The 25544-nt window shown below is 41.4% G+C and overlaps 1 protein-coding gene across 1 annotated transcript; it reads left to right on the top strand.

Moving 5' to 3' along the window:
* Nucleotides 1-2013: 2013 nt before the first annotated feature.
* On the top strand, nt 2014-12531 carry copz1 (COPI coat complex subunit zeta 1). The gene is made up of 9 exons (XM_084187535.1): nt 2014-2122; nt 4990-5058; nt 6478-6559; nt 7021-7112; nt 7213-7268; nt 7358-7435; nt 8881-8932; nt 9802-9840; nt 11928-12531. Exons 1-9 carry the CDS (start codon nt 2105-2107, stop codon nt 11973-11975), a joined length of 534 nt encoding a protein of 177 aa, XP_084043661.1. The 5' UTR covers nt 2014-2104; the 3' UTR covers nt 11976-12531.
* The last annotated feature ends 13013 nt before the right edge of the window (nt 12532-25544 follow it).

The raw sequence follows: 25544 nt of genomic DNA, 5'->3' as shown, positions 1-25544 counted from the left end.
GCATTAGCAATGAATGCAATGATAGTGCAGGTTTGTGTTCCTCATTTGCTGTTAGTCCGGTGTAACGATTGGTCAATGGTAAACATTTTACTCAACCGCAACACACCGTCTTCTGACTCTTCTGCAGAATCTCCATGAACATCAGGTTTGCCTTAATGATGAACATGATAGAACTACCAGAGAAAGAGGTTATTTGTTATACCAGTAAATGCTGTTGTTCAATTTAGTCAAGTCATATTGATTAAGCCGTTAATAAGCTTGAGCATACTTCAGAAGGGGGCATAATGCCAAAGTGTTGCCTTTTAACTTTACAGTGTCCACATCTTACGATTTTCCATTAATTACATGAAAACATTTGATCCTCTAGCTCAGGGTTTCCCAAACTCGGTCCTGGGGCCCACCATGGGTACACGTTTTGGTTTTTGCCCTAGCACTACACAGCTGATTCAAATAACCAACTCATCATCAACCTTTGATTATTTTAATCAGCTGTGTAGTGCTAGGGCAAAAACCAAAACTTGCACCCAGGACCGAGTTTGGGAAACCCTGCACTAACTCCCAATACAAAAAGTATTTTATTTTATTTTATTTGACAATTTAAAATACATAAATATGTTACACCAGGCAACAGATACATATACCAAAATTGCTGAGGATTATATACACAAAAAGTTAAAAGACTTGTTTCCATTGTGGTCCTTTATTGGCAGGCAAGGGATCTTCATTATATACTTCCTAAATCTAGTAGCTATGGTTATGGAGGTAGGCCCTCTTTCCTCTCTATTGAATGGAAAGGAAAACCCATTTGCCGATATTGTATAGAGGTAAATGATGAATACAATATGGGATTAGACATGTAAAGTGCTAACCGTCACTGTTGTCATGGTTATATTAAGAATAGGCTATACTGTAAAAACACAGGCATCAAGGATGAGAACAGAGGAATCTGTTAAAAATAAAATATTCTTATACTGCTATACTAAGTACAAGCAATATGGCATGCCAACATTATTCTGAGAAGCATTCAGCCTTTTGACTGTACAGTCTAAGGCTGCATATTGTGTTTCCTCTCAGACATCAAGGGTAATTTCGAAATATTTAGTGGTAAAATTGTGAAAACACACTGCTGCATTGCAAAATGTGTCGGTTAGCCACAGCACTGTTGCAAGTGAATGTTTTGATAATATGATCATTTAATGCAGGCTGTATAATATATAATATACATTTATATTTATATTTGGAAAAATACATTCTATGACAAAAACGAAGAACTTCAATGGCAATGTGTCTTTCCCCTGAAAACAATATCACACTCACAATACTCCTTGTAATAACAGACAGAATTGATGTTCCTAACCAAAATGGAGGTTGACACGTAAACATTGATGCCATTCTGAATAGAGGGGAAACTCCATCACTAGTATGGTTTTCCAGATTGAAACTTCCCATAAGAAACAACCAGGATAATTAGGTTGGTTAATGTGGGATGATTCTTTAAAAAAAACTTTTTCATACAACATGACTGACTATACTCAGACAGACAATAGGAATCAAAGGGAAGAACAGAGGAGATGAAGCCAGAGAGGAATACAGTTGGCCTACCTCCATTACTGTATGCCTACCATGTAGGTTATACTGTATAATGCTGTAATGTAAAAACCTAAGGTTTGCAGTGGTGAAGTTGAAGCCTTATTTCGGCTATGTGGGATCACAGAGCAAGCTAGTGATATACCACCACCACTGCTTGCTGGAAATGTTACTGCCCAACTGCACAGTCCCTCCCTAACTTTGTTTCAATTGGCACAGTCAACTCCTCCAACCACAAACGTTGGCCCCTGGCCCTCAGAATTAAATCCTGCATAATAAATGATATGAGCAGGTAACACAATTGTTTCATTTACAGTCACAGAAACATTACATTCAACATTTATTCACCTTAATGGTATATACTGGATGGCAAATGCCTTGTACCTTTGTACTCTTGTGCTCAGTCGAGAATGTGTTTTGACTGACGCGGAATATCATCCAATGGGAGATCACATAAATATTTAGCTAGGCTGCTAACTAGCTAGGAAGGTTGCTAGCTAGGAACTATTGGAAGAATATGGATACTGTAATGCTGGTAACGTTTATGTTTTTTTTAAATTTTATAATTCCTGATGTGACTTATTAAAGTAACTTTGGCCACGCCACGAGAGATAATGTGTTTGCTGCCTGTCGAGAGATGGGAAGGAGATGTTAGCTAGCTAACTCGCCGGATGTTTTAGCAAACTAACGTAGCCTTTACAACAGTGTAACGTTAGTAGCTAGCTAGCTAAATCAAAGACGGTACAGTATGTAGATTTATAAACTCTGTGGCTAAATCCTCTATCTCTGGTCACAGTGCTTAGTAATGACAAATGTTTCCCGTTAGCGAATGTCACAATTTCTTGCTTCCTTACCTGCTATCATAGCTAGTTAGCTAACTAGTTGCTAATGTTAGCTAGCTATCTAATTAGCTAGCTAGTGATGACGTGTAACCATAGACAGAGAGGAAGAGGCGAAGCGAGAGCCCAACTCGGCCAAAAATCTGTCTTCTCCAGCAGGTGGCGTTGTTTCGTTTCATTCGCTCACCAATTGAGGAGTTTTTGTCTGGAGGTCACAGTATCGAATTTGGTCAACAATAAATGGAATGGTTTATTTGATCGAATATACGTTTTGTATTGCTTAGGTTGTTACGAGGGTACTGATATAAGTAGGACATGTGACATCCCATAACTTTGTGAAAAAACATTATGTCGGAGTTGTCTCGAGCGGGCTATTCATGACATGAGGCTGGTAGCATAGCATCTCTCTCGATTGAATACAGGCGGTTGACGTCAACAACCCTATATTCAAATGTCTTCAAATAATTAGATGTATCCACCAATCCAAAGAGCGGAATAAGCGGGAGCTTGACAGCCCACCAATGCCGCTTTGTGGACAACGACTTCCATTGTTTGGGCAGAGAGACATGGATATTGCCAGTATATGCATCATCTTTCCCATAGAACAGGGATGGGAAACTCCAGTCCTAAGGGGCCGGCGTGCTATTGCACTTTTCCCCCATTCCTAGCAAACACAGCTGATAAAATGAATTGCATTCTAAACTAAAGATCATGATTAGTTGATTATTGGAGTGAGGTGTGTTAGCAAAAGTGTGACAAATCAGGCCCAGAGGACTGGAGTTGCCCATCCCTGCCATGGGGAGGCAGGTAGCTTAGTGGTAAAGAGCGTTGTGCCAGTAACCGAAAGGTCGCTGGTTCTAATCCCCGAGCCGACCAAGTGAAAAATCTGTCGATGTGCCCTTTGAGCAAGGCACTTAACCCTAATTGCTCCTGTAAGTCGCTCTGGATAAGAGCGTCTGCTAAATGACTAAAATGCAAATAGAGAATGATAGAGGCCTCTAGTGGCCAAAAGGCTGTTTTAGCATGGGCAGCGTCTTTGAGGGCTTCCACCATTTTAAAGTAGTCAACTGGGTGGGGATTCCTACTAGTGATGGGAAGTTCGGCTCTTTTTACAGATCATTTAGACTAATTTCGTTCATTTGAGTCTGTAATGCCCAGAGCACGCAGGACCCCCTACTGGCGAGCGATGATCTGAAAACTCGAAAGAGTCATAATAATAATAATAATAATAATATGCCATTTAGCAGACGCTTTTATCCAAAGCGACTTACAGTCATGCGTGCATACATTTTTGTGTATGGGTGGTCCCGGGGATCGAACCCACTACCTTGGCGTTACAAGCGCCGTGCTCTACCAGCTGAGCTACAGAGGACCACGCGTCATGATTATACGAGTCTCTCGTTCATGTTTAAACAATGTACAATTGTTGATTGCTAGGTATACAAATAAGATTATTTCTTGATACATTTGAAACAAGGTCTAGTTGTGGCCGCAATCAGACTAAATTGTGAACGACTCTTGGCGGAATGCATTGCTTGACTGCCGTGAGGATGATAAGTAGCTTGACGACTCACACAAAATTATTCCGTTGCTCTGTCATTCGTTACATACTTCTCATTGCTGAGAAGAAACTAATATCCGTGGGCGTGGCGTAGCATTTGCCCGGAGCAAGGAGGCTGGGTAGCCAGGCCTGGTGATAAGCACAGTCGTTCGCGAACTGCAAACCCCAAACGATTCGTTTTCAAGTTCGAGTTTGTTGAGCAGAGGCTGTGTATGTTTTGGTTCTACAAAGCTGTGTCTATTGAAACATTCAATAATCAATTAATTAACCTCCTGAGTGGCGCAGTGGTCTAAGGCACTGCATCACAGTGCTAACTGTGCCACTAGAGATCCTGGTTCGAATCCAGGCTCTGTCGCAGCCGGCCGCGACTGGGAGACTCATGGGCGGTGCACAATTCGTCCAGGGTAGGGGAGGGAATGGCCGGGAGGGATGTAGCTCAGTTGATAGAGCATGGCGTTTGCAACGCCAGGGTTGTGGGTTCAATTCCCACGGGGGGCCAGTATAAAAAAAATATGTATTCACTAACTGTAAGTCGCTCTGGATAAGAGCATCTGCTAAATGACTAAAATGTAATTGCAGTCATTCTTGCTCCATGCGATCAATTATCATGTCTATTTTCCTGTGTGCGTATGACAGACCATTGGTGATCGTAGCTCGTCTCTGGAGCCGCTGAGCCGGAGGAGTGTATTAATCCTGCTGTAGTACTCAGCACTAGCAGATCAAACAAACGACTAAAATGAAAGAGTCACTCAGAAAAATATGACTCTCGAGTCAGTAAAAAGAGTTGTTCAAAAATAATGAATAGTTTGCGAACTAGACATCACTAATTTCTATGGGTTGTAGTCTCAATGGCGCTGCCCATGCTGTCACAGACGTTATAATGGCACAGATATAAACATGAGTCCTCTATCTATCTCTATGTGTAACTTATCTTGCCACAGAGGAAGAGTATGCCCCCTCTCACTTATCTGCTACTCATGTCTGTGTACATCTGTCTAACAGGAACCATCTTTGTACACTGTGAAAGCAGTCCTCATTCTGGATAATGATGGAGAGAGGCTCTATGCAAAAGTAAGACTTTGATGATCAGGTGTGTTATACTGGGCTGGAACAAAAGCCTGCACACCCAGTAATTCAGGACCGAAGTTGGCAAGCACTGCTATGTAACTAATTATGTCATTATGTAATACCTAGCTGCATTAGCCTACCATTTGAAATGTACTAACAGGGTCAATCCATATGAATTCAATCACTTTTTGACAGCATCCCTTTTGATTTAAACAAAACTTTCCATACATCTTTGCCCATGGATGAAGTGGTCAGAAAGTGACTTGTTGGACCTGAATGCCAAAAAATTCAGGAGATAGAGGTGCTCAAAGTTTACCCATTTTGCATACCCCACCATACCATGAGACCTACATGTCTTCATCGCTGGAAAAAATAAACGGTTAAGTCTGATATCATTTAAAAGCTTACAAATAGGGTTGTCAAACTATTTTATTATTTCTTGAAAAATATTTATTTGAATACAAATTTAAATTGTTTAACCTTTAATGTAAATGATCTAATAACGCGTAAACTCCGATTTTTTTTTCTTCTTCATATTCGCATATGTAGCTTAGACCCTACTTTAAATCATCGGAGGTGTTTGTGATGTGCCCGCCATCGGTTGAGATACAACATGCTCTTGAATACAGGGTGGGTGGCATTTCTATCATAGAAATATAATTCATAGACTGTACCTATCCCTCCAGACCACTGCAATTTAGCTGGTACACCATTGACATTTAAATTGATTATAACAATTTTAACTTCTAATTACTACCACAAAGATGGCCGCCGGTCCACCCACCATTGAATGTCAACTTAAATGGTAATGTCTATTCTATTATCTATATTTCTATGATTTCAATAGGTTTCCTATGGAGGATTGACAGTATAATTTAAAACAATGGATATTCCCATTCAAGTCAACATTCTCTGATGTACCGCCGGTACCATTTGAAAGTAAAAATTTCAATTTTATTCCCATTTTAGGACACCCACCCTGTATTCAAGAGCATGTTGTGTCTCAACCGATGGCGGGCACAACACAAAAACTTCAGATGACGTAACATAGGGTCTAAGCTACAACAGATGTGAATGTGAAAAAAAAAGAGAAGATAGAGAAGACGTTTTTAGATAATTTAGGTGAATTTTTTTTTTTCAAGAATTCTAAATCAATCTCAACCGTTTATCTTTTCAAGACATGGATGTTTAATGGTATTGTGGGGTATGCACCTTTTATGTCATGAATGTTTTGGCATTCAGGTCCAAAAAGTCACTTTCTGAGCATTTCTACAATGGGCAAATATGTATGGAAGGTTACGATCAAATCAAAAGGGGTGCTGTCAAAAAGTGATTGAATTCAAATGGATTTACCCAACAACAAGAAATATTTGTGGTATCGATCCCCTCCTTCTATTCATGCTTTTAATGCTTTATTTACAGTATTATGATGACACATACCCTTCAGTGAAGGAACAGAAAGCTTTTGAGAAGAACATCTTCAGCAAGACACACAGGACAGACAGTAAGAAATGCATTTGAACACACACACGCACACACTAGTTATGTGCGGGTCAGCTTTGTTCACCCGCACCTGCCTGCAATTGCTAATAACCCATCCGCAACCGCCCAACTATATGTGATAAAGTGAAAAACTGAGGGCCGCACCTGACCCTAACCCACAAATATAGCAAATGCGCTGTACATTGACAGTGGGTGCAGGATTAGTTTTTACGCCTATTTTAGATAGGCCTATGTTTTGCTTATAATTTCCTACATTTTGGTAGGCTATTTGTCAGTCAACTTGTCTATAATTAGATACACATCTCTTCTGTCATTACTTGTTGCCCTAGAAGGCTAAATAAATCCTTGGTCACCAGAAAATTATTATGAGTCAACCCGCGCTTCACTAACACACACACACACAGGTCATTGTTTTACCTCTGTTTTGTTGTGTCTCATTGTCATGTTTCTGTGCCTACTCAGGTGAGATCGCTTTGCTAGAGGGCCTCACAGTCGTCTACAAGAACAACATTGATATTTTCTTCTATGTCATTGGAAGCTCACATGAAAATGAGGTCATCACATAATACATTAATTGTATGTTTCATTTCAGTGCACCCTGCCATGCTCTAAATAACTTTTTTGTTGTTTCTGTGTTTTGTTTCCCTCCAACAGTTGATGCTAATGGCTGTTCTAAACTGTCTGTTTGACTCACTTAGCCAAATGTTGAGGTGAGATCTAAAGCTTATTAAAGCACATATTTAGTCATCTATCATTAAAAGGCAAGCTTAAATTATTTCTCTGTTGTCTGTCTCTGTAGGAAGAATGTTGAGAGGAGATCTCTACTTGAAAACATGGAAGGTCTCTTTCTAGCTGTGGATGAAATTGTGGATGGAGGGTGAGTTCTATATCTTATACATTTACATTTGAGTCATTTAGCAGATCCTCTTATCCAGAGTGACTTACAGTTAATGCTTTCACCTTAAGGTAGCTAGGTAAGACAACAACATGTCATAGTAAGTACAACTTTTTCTCAATAAAGCAGCTAACAGTAAGGTCAGTGCTAGTAAAACAAGACAAGTGTGGGCAGTGGCGTGTATTCACGAAACAGCGCCCCTCTGTCTCTGTATGTGTAGGGCATCTATATGATGCTGTCTGGTCCAAAAGAGTATGACATTTTTGCCGCCCGTAGCATTGAATGCAATGGATGCCAGCGAGCATTTGGCGTCCTTTGATTAAAAAAAAGTATAAAATAATAGACAATCTGCGTTGAGCTAAACTGAGTGAGCTCAACAGTGAATGGTCCTGGCGCACCCAAAAAAAAAAGTGTCAAGGGAAGCCAGTTTGGATTTGGCGTCACTCCTATCGCATCGAGAGCATACCCCATTGACAGAAACAACTTGAATTGTTGCATCTCGTTGTGTTGTTGTCCTCCAGTTGCAGCTAGCTAAAATTGGCCCTTTCCTAAATTAGCCATGGATGGAGATAGGGATTTGGACTTGTGGTTTTAATTAATTAACCGTACTGGCCAATGATTATAACGGCGGTTCTGATCCAACCATTAATTCATACATTGCGCCCCTGGCCTGAGAGGATTTTAGTTCAATATGTAGTTATAACGTTGCCCATGAAAGGAAGTTAGGCTAGCGAGCAAGCATAACAAAGCAAAAAATAAAAGCGTGATAGACTGTTTCGTCAACATGAAAGAGAGGAGGATGGCATTGGCGTTTCTCTACAAGTAGGGTGAGTCAACATGTTTTTCTACTTGAAAGCACGCACATAAATCCGAAACATGGACAGCCAAATCATATTTAGCTGACGTTGACTGGACTAAATTGTTTTTGGTATGTTTTAGTTGTCAATGTATTAGACTAAGCAGAGGTGATTTGATTCTGTTGAAATGGTGCTGGAATAGTGGAGGCAGCTCCTGTTTTCTTTGCGACTTGCGGTAACTCTCGGTGGAATAGTTGTTTAGTGGTCCGAATATGTCGGAAACATTAACTTGCTTGACCATGTTGTAGGTCATGTAACTGTTTGTTACATGCAATATGCTTTGTCGACTTCACCGGACAGAGGTTTCTCTCCGGTTTTGTGATGAAACAAAGGTGTGGTTGAAGTTATTGTCTCGGCCTTTAGGCCTATATATCACGGTGGCAAGACATGAACTAACAGGTTATAGAGCAAACAACGCAATTATCACAACACAGGTTGTAATATGGCTTTTGTTTCTGGTTTCCCCAGTGATTTTACCCACACACCGCTACTGAGTGTGGGTCCAGTGTGGCCCTCTGTCTTTGCACAGTGTGTGAGTGATAACAAGCTTCTCCCTGCTGTTTCCTACAGAGTGATTCTGGAGAGTGATCCTCAGCAAGTGGTCCACCGTGTGGCTCTATGGGTAAGTAAAGGTCTCTCTCCTCTCCTCCCCTCCCTAGAAAGTACTCTTCACTCAACCTAGTGGACCCTAATGGAACATGTTCTGAGTATTGTTGCTGTTGTGTGACCAGGAGCTAAGGCCACCAGGGCCTAAAATGAACACCAGCCACCTGTGGGTAGATTTTGGCATCTTAATAGACATCTTAATGTACATTTCACCAGTCACATTGGCGGGTGGTCAGGGCTCCACAGTGCGAGCATTTCACCCGCATTTGTGAATAAAAAGTCAAGTATGATCACATTTATAGTAAAATAAATGCTGTAGTAGCTGTTTTCAAAGTATTTCTGCCGTTTTGTTTCATAGCTGGTAAATTAATCGCACAAAATCAAATAACTATGAATCCTATATAGCCTATCCCACCTTGCACTGCAACACTGCCTGGCTGGGGGCTGTGCGCAGGTGAAATGACATTTTACTGAAGTGAGACTGTCCTTGGTTTCTTGGCTATTTACATTGTTTTGTTCACAAGCTAGGTTGTTTTTCTATGTTTGAGTTTCAACTGCTAGGGAAGAGAAGACAATGCTTCTACTAGTCAGATGAAATTTCACAGGCACAAACATAACTTTTTTTTGTCTGATCTGTGATATTTTGGTTAAAAGACTCAGATCACAAAAAATAAACAATTATTCAATATGCCACATTAGTTACTTCTTACTAGTAATATTGTTTTAGAAACATTACAAAGCATGCTCATCCGTTTTGTTGGTATAATTTTAGCGGCAAAAAAATAGTGGTTGGTAGATTTTTTAAATCTACCTACCACAGTGGCTAGTGGACCAAAAAGTGAATGTTATGCCCTGAAGGCCACTATGTGTTGTGCTCTCCTACAGGGGGAAGATGTGCCTTACTCAGAGCAGACTGTCACCCAGGTAAGAAAAACAGCCCTAATTACCTCATTCATCTCAACATACTACATTGCTCAGTGTGGAATATGCTCCATTGCATTATTGACTCTCCACTCTCCTGAGACTTAAGGTGTGTCCCAAAGGGCACCCTTTTCCCTATGTAGTCCACTACTTTTGACCGGGGCCCATAGGATTCTGGTCAAAAGTAGTGCACTATATAGGGAATAGGGTGTCATTTTGGACACAAGCTTAGAGCGGGGCCCAGTGTCCTAGCTTGGAAATCCAGACTGAATCACGCTACATTTCACCTCATGTTTCATTTCACTAATTTAGTGACAATGGAGTGAAACAAAAACAAAAACTGTGCTGAATTCAGTCTGGATTTCCAGGCTACCAATGTCCCTCTCATCTACAATAAGGGCATGTTGATGATCAGCATACTTCACCTTCTCCAATCCTACTGTGTTGCTTTCACACTTCCTTAGTCCTTTTGGATGTAAACCACACAATTGGAAATGATTGGCTGGTGGTACGGTAGCCAGTGGCGGTTCCATCGTGTGCACACGCCTGTGTGTCTGAGTTTAGCTCCTCTCCTGATTAATGTTCTCATTTAAGAGGCCTGTGACAGGCTGCCATCCCTTCTCTCTCTCTCCCTGTCTACTGATTAATGGCTGGCTGTCTTATTCATGCTTTATGGTTATGGTTCTGCTTTCCTTCAATGAATTAAGATGATTAATTAATTCCTGCATATTTTCCTTTACTGGCATTACTCATCTTCCTCCATCCAGCCTTTGTGAAACGTTATGTTGAGGTCAATTTAATTATTGAATTTTTGGGTGAATCATATAGTCTCCCTCCACTTCCTTAAAATGGTCAATTGGTCTTCTTCTAAACCAAGGTGGATGGGATTAGATTAATTCGATGGATTAATTCGGTGGATTACATTCATTTTGTTTCGATAAGGACAGTCTCGTTTTGAAGTTCAATTTTTTAATAACTACTGTGTGTACAATGCAGGAGACGCAGCTGCTTGCACCAACGAGGGGTAGGGTCTACCCTATCCCTGTTCTAATATTTGTTGGCTACATCTGTGTGTCACCTTCAGCATTCAGATTTTTGTCAAATGGCTTTCGCAATATTAAATCATAGGCTTTATTAATTGAGGGACAAGCAATGTAATTTGCTGGGTCATTGTTACCAAATGCGCTGTAGAAAATTGTGTGTTTACGGGTGGCGCTGTGTATGCTACCGGAGTGGACACTTATATCTTGCTTATTGCACATCTAACTGCTGATTGGGGCTTTTCGATTGCCAGGTTCACCATACAAAATATTTTTGGTAGTTCTGCTTTAAACAGTCAGTGCATTTGGTCATTTACATGAACAGGGTAATGGTGTAATTTCATAACAAGAACAGCAATAATCTTTGCAAGCCTCACTGCTCTGAACTCTAGACAAGAGCAGCTCTCCTTAGTAAGGTTCCAATGGTCAAAACCATTTGGTTTTGAGATGAGGGTGAAATCCAAAACGGTTATATTAATTTCTAAAGATAGATATTGACATATTACTAGCTCAAAACATTTTAATATGCTATATGACAAGTTAATCAGTGGGTGATGAGGATTTCAGATTAAAAGTGTGGGGACAAAAACATAAATCCCCCCCCCCCCCCCAATCTGATTGTGGTAGATTCTCAGTCTGCCCTATGGCTCAGCTCACACACTACATCACACACACACACACACACAGGGCCACTCAAAGAAGTCAGCTCAGACAGATCCAGCTCCTGAGCTCCATCAGTATCAGATATTCATTTAGAATGGAAAATGAATGTGTTCATGCAACAATTGTTAGTGCGTCGACCCGAATCGCATCGATTCGTTCCACTAATCAAATCGCACCGAATTGTTTCAAACTAAACGTATTGTTCCTGTATCGTATCGGAGCCCATGTATCTAGATGCGTATTGAATCGTGCTTGTAAGGAGAGATGCACATCCCTATAAAATGGATGTCATAAACACATGTTGGAGGCTTATTACAAAAACAGGTTTGTTTGTATGTTTACTTGTGTTGGTATGATCTGTTTTATAAGGCCAGTTTTCATCCACAGGTGCTGCAGTCTGCCAAGGAACAGATCAAATGGTCTCTGCTACGATAGGACCTGTCGACTCCCCGGTTCAACTCCCCTCATCTAACACTGTACCACCATTATCCATGGCTCCTCTCTCTGTGATGACATCTCTTCCCCTGTGCTCATATTCACCATTCCTCCAATCAGGGCTGACGAGAGGATGATCTCTCAGCCAGTCAGACACTGCCAGGGCAAGGGATATCTTAGAGTTTTGTCTGTCTGAATCGATCATTTCTATAATTTGTGTGTCTTTACTGTAAAGGTGTATTCTTCTGATATCTAGCTGTAACGCTAGCTATGAGAGATATTGGATGGTAGTGTGTCCATACATTCCAGTTGCTTGGTTTGCGTTTTCTTCCACAGACCCTAACCATTTCAGTTGACAGCTTCATGCCCCTCATCTCTGATAACAATACATGTGTTAACAATAGTACAGACCATAGAAATAACTCCTTTCTAATTCTATGGTCCAGACATGTGGTCAGATCAGGCAACATCGTTGTTAGTCACTCTGTGCTCTTCAGAGTACTGTATAAACTCAGTCATTTAAATCTTTTGAATAAAAACATTTATAGACACTGAAGCTTCGACTACTATGATATTTTGTGGTTGGTTATGTTCTTGATCGCCCTATTGATCTTGTCACACATCGAAATATGTTAATGTAAGGTTTTTATAAAAACTACGGTAGCCACTATAAAATATAAATATGCTCCATTACACTGTATACGGTCTGATATACCACAGCTGTCAGTCAATCAGCATTTTCAACATTTACATTTTAGTAGACGCTCTTATCCAGAGCGACTTACAGTTAGTGAGTACATTCATTTTCATACTTTTTCATACTGGCCCCCCGTGGGAATCGAACCCACAACCCTGGCGTTGCAAACGCCATGCTCTACCAACTGAGCTACACGGGACATTTAAGGGCTCAAACCACCCAGTTTATAATACACTGTAGATTATGTGGAACTTCAGTCCACTTGAATCATGTACTGTTTCCTCAGTTGCAGCATTCCCATGTCAGACCATGTATTTCCAGAGAACTTGGCTAGCCACACAGGGAGGGACTCACAGCTAAAGCAAGGGCTCCATCTCCTGGTTGATGTGTCAAAACACATTCCTGAGGTAAGTTATTTAGATGTAACTGAATGCGTCTTTAATGAGACAATTTCAGGTAATGTTATGTATTTAGGTGCTGATGAATACTGTAAGACATGTTTTTACCTTGAGTTCCTTGGTACCTAGATTTCCCTTGGTAGTCTCACTGCACATCCAATCCATGTCAAATTGAGCAGTAGAGAGATTAATTGCATGGTTTATTTTGTAGAGCGCCCCCCCCCCCAACACTAATTTTAATGCAAATGAAAGATGCCCTCCAGAGAAATGGGTGTGGAATCAGGCACTATATCATGTTCTTTTAGTAGCTGCATTCCTCTAGCACTGCTGGGTTGTATTCATAAGGGCACGCAAATGAAACGTTGTAAAACTTTTCGCAATGGAAATCGATATTAAGAATTATATTAAGAAGTCCAGATGGTCCCTCCCTGTTTGTCTGTTTGGTGCCTATTGACCCTAGTGTAGTTACACGCGTTCTCAATCTGACTTCTATAAGGTATTTGATGCAAACTGAGATGTGCACCATGTTTCATAACTGGTTTACCATTTATGACCATGTCTAATGTGAACCGTATTGGATCAGTATATCATCAGTACGATAAGACAATGGCTTTAGTCTATCATATATATTTTTTTAAAGGCTTGAGAATGTTATAGATTTTCCCTCTGTGTCTTGAATGTACTCACTCACACAGCCTGTTGTATGTTGACGACCCCAGCGTGTACAGACACATCTTTAGGACAGAGAGCATGTACTGCTACTGCTAATGGACAGTGGATGGATGGCTGGATGAGGTTGCTGTTCACCTCGGGCTCCCTTATATTTTCGATTCTCTCTATCTTTAATGAGGATTTGGCTCAGATATCAAAGGCGGAAAGAGATGAAGAGAGAGAGAGATGAAGGGAGCGTTCAATTAATGTCCTAATATCCAGTCAGATCAGAGGAGTTTGACAATACCGACACTCACAATCTTCTTAAAGGAGAAGTAAAAATGGGGCAAGGTTGTGTTTCATAGAACAACAGTTCTCAAACCTGCTAGTGAGGTCTTATAAGCCTTTACCTAGACATAATTGTCCTTTTTGTTAAAATATTTGCTTATTAGACCTGCTCAGACACAATGCCACTGTTGTTGTCGATCAATTACAAGGCTCGAGCCCACCACACACCCCCTGACTGTTTTACGGCGTGTTATGTACAGCGTGTCAACCGTGGTGTTTCAAACTATTATACTCATTCCTGTATAATTAATATAAATTACCTCTATGGCGTTTTACGATGAAAGATAATTATCCAATGAAAGATAGTCATTGACTGCCCCAAGGTGCTGCCAGCCTGCCCGCCCGCCGGTGTAATATCTAGTTGGAAGTGAGCGGACGGCAGGACACATACTCAGTGACTGGGACATATAGAATATCTAGATGAAAACTATGTGAGTGAATGGCAGGACAGGAGGTACCAATGTGTGTTTGTGCGTGCTGGATCCATTTGAATTGTTTCCTTCCCTTCCTCCCCTGCTGGGCGAGGACACAGTGAGATGAATCGAAGCACTTACGGCAGTACTGCTGTCTAGATCTGCTGCTGTCTAACCTTGTCCTCTTTAACCTTCACATCTCCTGATTCCCCTCCCCTGAAATCACACACTGACTGGGACATATACTATAGGTTGAGCTTCAGTATCAGCAGACTGATTTGATATTGGAGTGAATAAATAGCATGGTACCAGTGATGGTAACACAACTGTCAGTCATGGCATCTTTGTATCCACTTCAACACAGTAAAGAGTGGTGGACTTGTCCTACTAGCAACACAATAGAGGATCTGACTGGAGGCCCGACAGTGGGTCCGCAGGTCAAAGCCCATAACTGTTTCATTACCTACACTTCCTCTTCCTCTCTCTCTATCACTGGTATACACCAACGCTCAAACATCCACTCAGCTGTTACTGCAGTGTCCACAATGTGATCATTCAGAAGACATTGTGTTTTATCATAGGATAGACAATGATGCATCACACAAACCAAACATTTGCACCCCTATTTGTCTGCCTTCAACAGAATAATGCAGAAAAATAGAGAATCATGAGCTGCATTTGCTCAATTTAAACCAATCCAAAAGGAATTTATTGGCACAGAGAGACTGTGTGAATGAGAGCAATAAAGGCTTGTGTGTATGCATGCGTGCATTCGTGTGTGTGGAGGGGAGCTGGTACTGAAAGCGTGGATGGAGGAGGGGTAGTAAAGAGGTCCTGGGCTGGTCTCTTCCTCTCCTCTTCTCAACAGCATCACATGCTTTATGGCTCTGGTCGCCATGGTGGCCCTCACAGGGCCTGTTTATGGATTCCCATAGAATAGAAAATCATTGCTGCTTTGCTCTGTGGAGTAGGCGGCCAAAAACAACAGCACCACCAGAGCACAGACCACAGCATTTTCTCTCTGCCCCGGTCTCCTCAGCCATAACTCAACACACAGTCTATGTTTTTGCGAGAGAAAACAATTATTGTATTAATATCAATGACATAAGATGACGATAAATCCCTGATGCAAATGTTTAATTCCGTGTTGATGTATGATGATAAATGTCACAAGGACTGCAGCTGGTTTATTAGCTGATGTTGATCCTTTCGGTGGGAAAGTTACACAGGTTTGTTAGGATAAAGCTATTTTTTTTTTCCATCATTGAATAACTTTGCTTTTGCACGAAGCTATTTATCCATCTTTCATCAAGTTTCATTTGTTTCTCAAACTGTCATATAAATATTCCAACACTTTGATAGGTTAATGACATGCATTATCCAGAGTGTAGTAAATGGACAAAATACTCCAACTTGGCTTGGCTTCTCTCCCTCTTTGTCCTTCCATTCCCCTATGCCTTTTGCAGTTCCTATGCCTTCAGCAGTTTACTTTTGGCAAAATGTTATTTCCTTGTTACTCACTGAAAGTCTGTTCTCATTTAATTTTTTTATAGTATGTTATGTCCTAACACGTGAAAAGTGTCATATGTGATGTGAACCCTCACATTTCATTCTGCACAAGGCTGTTGATGTGGGTAGAGGAGCTGGTAGAGCAGCTGGTAGTTTATCTCTGTCTCTCTGTCTCTCTGTCTCTCTGTCTCTCTCTCTCTCTCTCTCTCTCTCTCTCTCTCTCTCTCTCTCTCTCTCTCTCTCTCTCTCTCTCTCTCTCTCTCTCTCTCTCTCTCTCTCTCTGTCTCTGTCTCTGTCTCTGTCTCTGTCTCTGTCTCTGTCTCTGTCTCTGTCTCTGTCTCTGTCTCTGTCTCTGTCTCTCTCTCTCTCTGTGTGTGTGATTTAGAAGCATAATGAAATCCCTTCAGATCCAGGCCTCTGTCTTGCTGTGCTGTAGTACCCAGACAACAACCACTCTTCGTTTGGACCTGCTGACCGCAGACTGCTGCAGGGAGCTGGAGGAGGGACCACATCTGGTCAGCCAGAGGCCTCTCAAAGCAGAGCATGCACCTCACGGCACGCAGCCCCAGACCCTGACCCCCAGTCCCGGGGCAGTATCCGCCTGAGTCCAGCCTGCCTCCAGCCAGTCAGTCCCACTGTCTGCCCTCATGCCTCCAGCTTGTCCCACTGTCTGCCCACTGTTATTGCTGTTTCATGGCTATCAGAGCCTACAGTTTGGACTGGAGGAGTAGGCTAGTGATGCAAAGAGAGGGTGCTAAAATAATTCCCATAACTCATTTTCACTGCAGACATCAGACATACAGCCGTCCATGGTGGCAGTAAAGGTTTATGGGTGTTTTTCCTGGTGTTATTCAACTCCAGTACCATCCCTCGGGGACAGGGGGACGGACAGACATATGTTTCTCCTCTTTTGTGGCCGTGTTTGTCTTGTTTTACTCACATTCCTCTGTCTGCCTTCTCTATGCTCCTTACATTTTTTACTACGGTATGTTTTGGATGTGGCTTTGAACATGGCGTGGCTAAAGAATAAGAGAGGGAGAAAACAAGCGTTTTATTCTGTGGCATACCTCTGTAGCCTTCAGTTCACTCCCTCCCTCCCCTCCTCCCTCTGTCATCTATTCTTTCTCTCTCTCACTTTCTCCCCTCGCTTCCTCCCTCCCCACGGATTCCCCAACTACACCACGACCCCGTTAACAGACATACCCTTGACAGATTTACCGCAGCCGTCTTTCCATTGGCCGCCAGCGTGACGTGAGATTTAGTGCCGCGTCCTGATTGGCCCAGGCGTGACAGGGCAATTTATGGCTGTGCTGTGATTTGATGCCAGCTGCCTTTGAAGTGAGTTACAGCTCTGCCGCTTATAGGACACAGAAACAGTGTCAGGTTTCAGTCATAAAATATTATCCCTGAAGGGAGGTGGTGCTGCCTGCTGGATAACACTGCTGAGCTGACTGATGTCACCATAGGGGAGGAGGAGAGACCCAACCACTAGCCTACTAGTAGAGTCAAAGAGAGAAAGACCGATAAGAGGAGAGACCCACTACTACTAGAAAGAGTCACACAGAGAAATCAATATAAGAGAAAGTACAGGCAGCTCCAGTCACACACAAGTGCTCCACTATCATCATTGAATTGTGTGTGTGTGTCCTGTCTGTCTGTCTGTAGCGCCTTCCTCAGATCTTTATTTCTCCCACAGTAGAGACAGGTATCATAAGGATCAGTAACTGCCCCCTCAACCATCCACTCATCTTACCCCGTCTATCCCCGGCCCATACATCCTGTAATCAACGAGGCAGAATTATATCACTTATAATATATCAAAACCTATAATAAGACTTAAAGTGGCAGACTAAATCACTGTATCGCATAGCTGATCAACAGAAGCAAACTGCCAAAGTCATTTTGAATCCCTGTCTATCTGCTCACCGGTACAGTATCTCCTATCAGCAATAAATACAGTTTGCACACTACACATCATCTATCTACTGCCTATCTATGTCTCCATCAGCCAGACAGAAAGTCTATCCCGTGGAGATCCAAAAGAGCCCATGGCCTGTGTTCATAAAGCGTCTCGGAGTAGGAGTGCTGATATAAAATCACCCATCTCTCTGACTCTAATCTCTTTTATTTTTTATATTGAAACATACAATCTACCTGCAGTGAAGCCGCTCAACATTTATATTACATTCAGTCATCTAACCGTCTCCCGTCCAGAGCGACCCACAGGAGCAACCAGGGTCAAGCGCCCCACCCAATGGCACGTCGACAGATCTCCCACCAAGTCAAAATGGGGACCCGAACCAGTGGCCTCATCTTATTCATTATGATCCAAAAGACAAAAACGGATCCTGGATCAGCACTCACTACTCTGAGACGCTTTATAAATAAAAAATAATAGTATAAATAATAATAAATAAATAAAGTTATTCTAATTCTAATTTATGAATATGAGCCCAGAGTGCACTTCTGTACCGGCAGTGACCCGTGAATATCTCTAAGGGTACATAGCAAGGCCGGCCCTGTCTATCAAATCCCAAGGATTCATGCATCATTCACCCTGATATCAGATCCCTCCTCACTCCTTCACCTGACACTTATAGGTTAGGACAGTCTGCTCATGTCGGAAATTGCTGGAAAATAGAAAGAGAGAGAGAGTGAGTGAGTGAGAGAGAAAGAAAGAAAGAAAAACCCTGGACAACTGTAATGTAATTGCATAATTTCTTGAGAGAGGGAGAGAGACCGGGATATGAACTTGCTTAGATCGAGGTTAGTACATGGCAGATGCTGCGTTAAAGAGAGAAAACAGGCTCTGCGCCTAAACAGCATGGCTCCTCGCTTCTGTGAACTCATAACTGACATTATGACCACAGATGGGCAAAAGATACTTCTAAGTATCTTGTTACAAATACAAAATATCCGACAGACCAATGTATCAAATTAAAATAAGAGACTTTTGCAAAGTATTGTATCTAGATAAAATCCAAGAGGATTTTGCAAGCAAAGTATTTTATCTACATAAAATATATATATTTTTGTTGCTATTTTCATTCAAAATACAAAATATATAAACGTAGACACCTTAACTACAACATTCTCAGTAACGGTATCAAAAAAAAAACATTTTACTTGCTATGACTGTGATGTGTTTTTTAATATCTACCTTAGTTGAATGCACTCTGGATAAGAGTGTCTGCTAAACGACCAAAATGTAAATGTGAATGTAAAAATGAACAATTGCAAAGCACACTGGGTATTATAATTGGCCTTGTTTCGGGGGCGGAGTTCATTCGAATAATACCCAGCATGCTTGCAAGTGTTCATTTGTACATTTTAAAAAATTTTACATTTACATTTTTGACACTCATCACACCATGGTGCCATCAAACTTCTGATACCAATGCAGTGTGGAAGGGGGCCACAAAATTGTAAACTGCTATTTAAAAATAAAACATATTTTAGAAAATACAGGTCTCGAAAGTATCTTGTTACAAAATAAATTGGATTGTATTTCAGGCCGATGAAATAAAAATGACAAAATACTCAAAAGTAATTGAAATACGTATTTCAAATACACGTAACAGAAATACTGCCCATCTCTGATTATAATAAGACATTAACCTAATCATATCAAAAGCGTATAATAGTTATCAAGTGAGCATTAAAAAATATATATGTTGCCACTATGTGTAAGGTAAAGCGCTAAACCTTTTTAATATGCTGTTTTTGATCGCTCCCATCAGCCTCATTGGGTTAATATGCCATGATTGTATCATATCACCATGCGTATCGATTTCAGAAATGACTAAGTATGTCATAGAGGTTGATTACAAACAGGGCTGGAATATTGCTTTAATAAATCATCCACACGACTTCAGCGTGTCAGAGCAGAGCAGTCAAGTGATCAGACAGTCTCTCATACCAGGGCTGTGTCTCAAATGGCACCCTATTCCATATATAGGGCCTGGTCAAAAGTAGTGCACTAAATAGGGAATAGGGTGTCTTTTGGGATCAGCCCAGAAGTCACGCTGCTACAGCTGAGCCTAGAAGTTGAGCCTGGAAGAAGCCATGTTAAAATTCTCCTCTATGTACAGTAGGTGAGCACAGATTAAGGAGACTCATATTTCATGTGCAGCATATCTATGACCTGTACTATATCTTTCTTTAACTTTCTCTAACCTACTTCTTGGTCCTGACTCCTGACTTATGACATACTGTTGCTGTAACAGCTTTAGAGAGGCCCTTGGTGAACTCAGTGACAAAATATGTGAAGGGCCTCTTTAGACAAGCAAAATATGTGAAGGGATTTTTAGACCAGCAAAATATGTGAAGGGCCTCTTTAGACCAGAAAGATATGTGAAGGGACTTTTTAGACCAGCAAAATATGTGAAGTGACATTTTAGACTAGCAAAATATGTATTTAACTAGTCTTCCTGACTTATGACATACTGCACTGTAGCGAACAGGTTTAGGGCTGTATCCTGACTTGAGAGCCGGTGATTAGCCCAAGTCTCCAAATGAATGATTTACACACAAGTATTGCCTGTTTATCTCAACTCTAAATTGGGCCCTTGAGAGGCTTTGGAGATCTCAGAGTGACTTAGGTAAATACAGACTAGTTGTGCAGACTACAGCGTGCTGGCTGGGTGGCAGTGACACCCACCTGTGATGGCTTGGCTCGATATTCCCTGAAGAGGGACCAGCCCAGCCTCGCCGGCCTTGACGGGTCCCAACGAGCTGCAGATTAATGGGGTGGTGGTGGCGTGGGGCCATGGTGGGTTAATGTATCTGTCTGTCCCAGCTAAACGCCTATGACTCCCTCCGCCTCCTTCAGTCTGCAAGGGGCGGCAAACCACTCGCTGAGGCACCCACCCATGGTGTCTTGGCTTGGAGAGAAAGGAGGGCTGGGCGCCGGCCCGGATGTGGTGTCCATCCTATGCAAGGGATGTGAATGACTATCGAACCAATCCACCACCAGATCTCCACTCTCTCAGTATGGGGTGGACAGAAGGGGAAAACATGAAACTTTGTTCTAGTCTGTGAGTCTCATGGGTTAACACATGAATATGCATGATTTGGTGTGATAAACATGTAAGTAGGCCATTCGTGTGACTGTTTCTCGTTCAAATCCCTAGTCACTCATCATATGCTCTGATTGTGACAACTTCTCTCCCAGATTTGATCAGATGGGACAGGAGTGTTGAGGAATGGGAATAATATGCTTCAGCTAATTAATCTTCAGTGTTACAAAAAATGTCAAAAAGCAGCTTATTGGGTGGAAAACGAACAGTGTAAATTGGACGTGTCTCACATCTTTTGCTTATCGTCCCGTATAGAATCAATTCTATAGTATACGCTGCCAGGGGACTTTTAGTATGCTTTTTTTATCAAGTGATTGCCAATGCATAATAGAGCTGCTTGCTATCTGTTTTTAGTAGGCAAAAGATACATCTGAAACAGTGGAGGCTGCTGAGGTGAGGATGGCTCATAATAACCCATGTGTCTGATGTATTTGATACCATTCCAATAATTCCGCTCCAGCCATTACCACGAGCATGTCCTCCCCAATTAAGGTGCCACCAACCTCCTGTGATCTAAAAGTCTTGTTACATTTTTACATTTTGGTAATTTTGCTGATGCTCTCATCCCACCATAGTGCCATCAGAAGTCTGAAAGCAATGCAGGGTGAACGGGGGCAACAAAATTGTGAACCGCTGTAAAAACAAATGGTACACAAAATTATTTTTTCTTTTTGAAAATACAAATTACAGGTATCGAATGTATCTTGTTACAAAATACATGGGATTGTATTTTGGCCTCCTGTAGCTCAGTTGGTAGAGCATGGCGCTTGCAACGCCAGGGTTGTGGGTTCGATTCCCACGGGGGGCCAGTATGAAAAATGTATGCACTCACTAACTGTAAGTCGCTCTGGATAAGAGCTTCTGCTAAATGACTAAAATGTAAAACATTTAATTGTAGTTCAGGCTAGCAGTGAAATACAAAAGACAAAATACTCCAAAGTAATTGAAATACATATTTGACAGAATTACTGCCCATCTCTGCATTTACCCATGAAACCAAATTAATACAACTATTTGGAAGCCATTTTGTTTATCACCCTTATGCAGTAAGTCATATAAGATGGCTGCCATTTTAAGGGTCCATTCTTGCTTTCCTGTCCCAAGAGAGTACTTCACGCTCACTGACGTCTCAGGTCCTCCGAACAGTTATTTTATGGGTGTATTATGCTTCTGTGTTATATTGTGTATAAGGATTCATATATAATTAATTTCAGAATAATTGCATTCAGTATTTCAGAATATTATGTTATTTTGGTGTTCATTAAAAAAACATTGTTTTCACAATTTCTCTACGCAGAGCTGATGGGATTTCAGAATTTATGGAAAATGACTCCTTGTAATGGAAGTGTTTGGTATCTGTTTACTAATAGGCTGTAGTTTGAGAAGCCTTGGAAGGTTGTGGTTTACCTTGGGACCACATGATATAAACCATGCTTTACGAGTAGCTCCTCATTTATAAACCAATTGATCTATCACACTTTTAAGTGCCTAAACCTGAACTCTAGGTTTCAAGTGACAAGAACATTTCTGTATTAATATTTAATCACTGGGTGGCCACACCGCCAGTATGTACTAGGTAGTATTACCTGTGTGTGTAGAGGTGGTGTACAATGGGAGATGGGGTGAGGAGGAACGAGGAAGTTAATCTTTAATGAAGTGTGCACACACGTTTAAAAGGAACACCTAGCTCTGTCTGTATGCTGGCTTAAGTACCAGAGCTAATTAACACAGAGGTGGGCTGTCATGATGAATAGCAGGGAGGGAACACACACACACACACACACACACACTACCGCAGTGTTCACACAGAGCGGCTGTACTATTTATTAATCAAACATGAAACGAAGAGGAAAGGCTCTCTGGTCATGCACCTTGGGGTGAGGGAGATAGAGGGAGCTAATGTTGGGACAGAGGGTTTCAATCATATTGGCTGTGTGTGAGGTATTTGACCGTAGAGAGCAACCAAACCAGGGGTAAGTCAAGAGACAGAATCCTGGAAAAATACAAAATAACCACAGATATTTTTGTAACCTGAAAACCTCTTACAATAACAGAGACATTGACAGATTTACATTTGGTTATAGTTGGTCATTTGTCTTCAGACTATCCTTACTGTACAGGCCGCTAACAGAGCAATAGTAGCAGGAGAGGAGTGGCCTCTCAGTCAGGCCAGCCAAGCCTCACTCGTCTTGCTGACTGGGTGATAATGGATAAGAAAGCAGGTCTCACAGTCTGCGTCCCAAATGGCACCCTATTTCCAACATAGTGTACTACTTTTGGCCAGGGCCCATAGTGCTGTCTGTAGAATGATTTCAAACCTGGATGATTTCAACACTTTCTGTGATTATGGAGTGGTATCACCCCCTCTCTCCCCTCACTTAAGGCAGTCCAGTGTTAAGTGCTCTGGCCTGTGGGTGCTGTAAATCAGTGGTGGAGAGGGAGCCGATGTCTCCCCAGGGGCAGAGCACACACCCTGGACTGCAGCCTCCAGTTTAGGCTGATCTAATCCAGCTCATCTTCCTGGAGGTTTAACTACAAAGCCTGGTCAATAAGAGGTAAGGGAGGGGGAAGGACAGCTCCAATACGAGAGGAAGAGAGGTTTGGAGAGGAAGGGATGGCCCCAAACAAGAGAGGGGGAGCGGTATAGAAGGGACAGACCCAATACAAGACGGGCGAGAGGTATAGAAGGGACAGACACAATACAAGAAGGGGGAGAGGTATAGAAGCTCAGGATTTGTTCAGACAGTTGGTAGGCTACTCCTATTGTCTCAACACCTCTCTCCCATAATGTACAATGTTATTCTCACACAACCAACTAGGCCATCTATTCAATCCATGTAAGGGTGTTTCACTGTCTTTCCTCCCAAACCATCTCTGAACAAATGTAATAATCTCTAATGCTATCAGTACTAGATCATGTTGAGGATAGGATCAAAGCCTGACTGATGTTGGATTGCAATCATAGACATAATGGCTGGGGATAGAGCCTCCCCTAGTGGCGTCTAGCATGTATCACGGTCACAGCTATGCAATATCGTCCAGATATGATTTGGTGTCCAATTCAGATGAACCAGTACGCTATCTCCTGGCGAGATGGGTGAAACTACAATTCCCTAAATCGTATTAGAATGCGTGAACAGTACCCATATACAGTCATTGACAGTACCACATGTTTAAAAAGAGAAACACCTTTATTAAAGCTTGAGGCCCTAGTTCTTCATTCACTACAATGTCTTACTGGGTCAACAATGTACTTCAGTTTGCCTGTGGTGGGGACTAGAATCTTGATAATGGCAAAGTTATTATTTTACTTTAAAAAACAAAACCTAATATTATTTTTCATACAACATTTATACAATATCCCTTCATTTTGGCGATCACAAATGCATGCAAAACTACTAGTTATAAAAAGTTAATTAATTATGACTGCTACACTAGACAGGCACTAGTGGTAGTTCTGCCTCTACTCCTAATTGAATTTTAAAATATATATTAACTTAAATTCAGCAGTAGAAAACGAACTGCCTTTAATCTTCGTAAAGGGCCACAAACTCCTTTGACACGACTTACAGTCTGACAGTGATGCAATAGTAACTACTGGTCCTCTATCCAAAACCTTCTCGGTCTATACAGATAACTATTGTATCGCCTATATTTTGGGCTTCCTCAATCCAGTGTTTACAGATATAGAATGTCAATGATAGCTTGGTCCCAGATCTGTTTGTGCTGTATTGCCAAAAACCCCAGTGGAACTTCTGTTACCATGGATGTCCACTGAGTAGAAATATACTGAATTCCAAACCAACCCCTAGCACCTACTATTTAGCCATTCCTGTAGATCTGAGAAGATTAGACAGATGGTATTATCATAATACCATATTACCAATTCTCTCAGATCTACAGGAGTGCCTAGGTTGTAGGGGTCGATTTGGATTTCAGAAATGGTTATCTTCACTTTAGATGCCATAGGTGAATAAAGTCAGCTCCAAAAGTATTGGGACAGTGCCATTTCTGTTGTTGTGTTGCTCTTTACTCCAGCACATTGGATTTGAATTGATACAATGACTATGAGGTTAAAGTGCAGACTGTCAGCTTTAATTTTAGGGTATTTTCATCCATATTGGGTGAACCGTCTAGAAATTACAGCACTTTTTGTACATAGTCCCTCCATTTTAGGGGGACAAAAGTATTGGAACAGATTCACTTATATGTGTATTAAAGTAGTAAAAAGTTAAGTATTTGGTCCCATATTCATAGCACACAATGACCACGTTAAGCTTGTGACTGTAAAAACTTGTTTGTTTTGGATGTGTTTCAGATTATTTTCTGCACAATAGAAATTAATGGTAAATAATGTATTGTGTCATTTTAGAGTCACTTTTTATTGTAAATAAGAATATAATATGTTTCGAAACACATACATTAATCTAGATGCTACCATGATTACAGATAATCCTGAATGAATCGTGAATAAT

The sequence above is a fragment of the Coregonus lavaretus genome (genome assembly GCF_964263955.1).
Source record: "Coregonus lavaretus genome assembly, chromosome: 22".
NCBI lineage: Eukaryota > Metazoa > Chordata > Actinopteri > Salmoniformes > Salmonidae > Coregonus > Coregonus lavaretus.
This window is presented reverse-complemented; position numbering and strand designations above follow the sequence as displayed.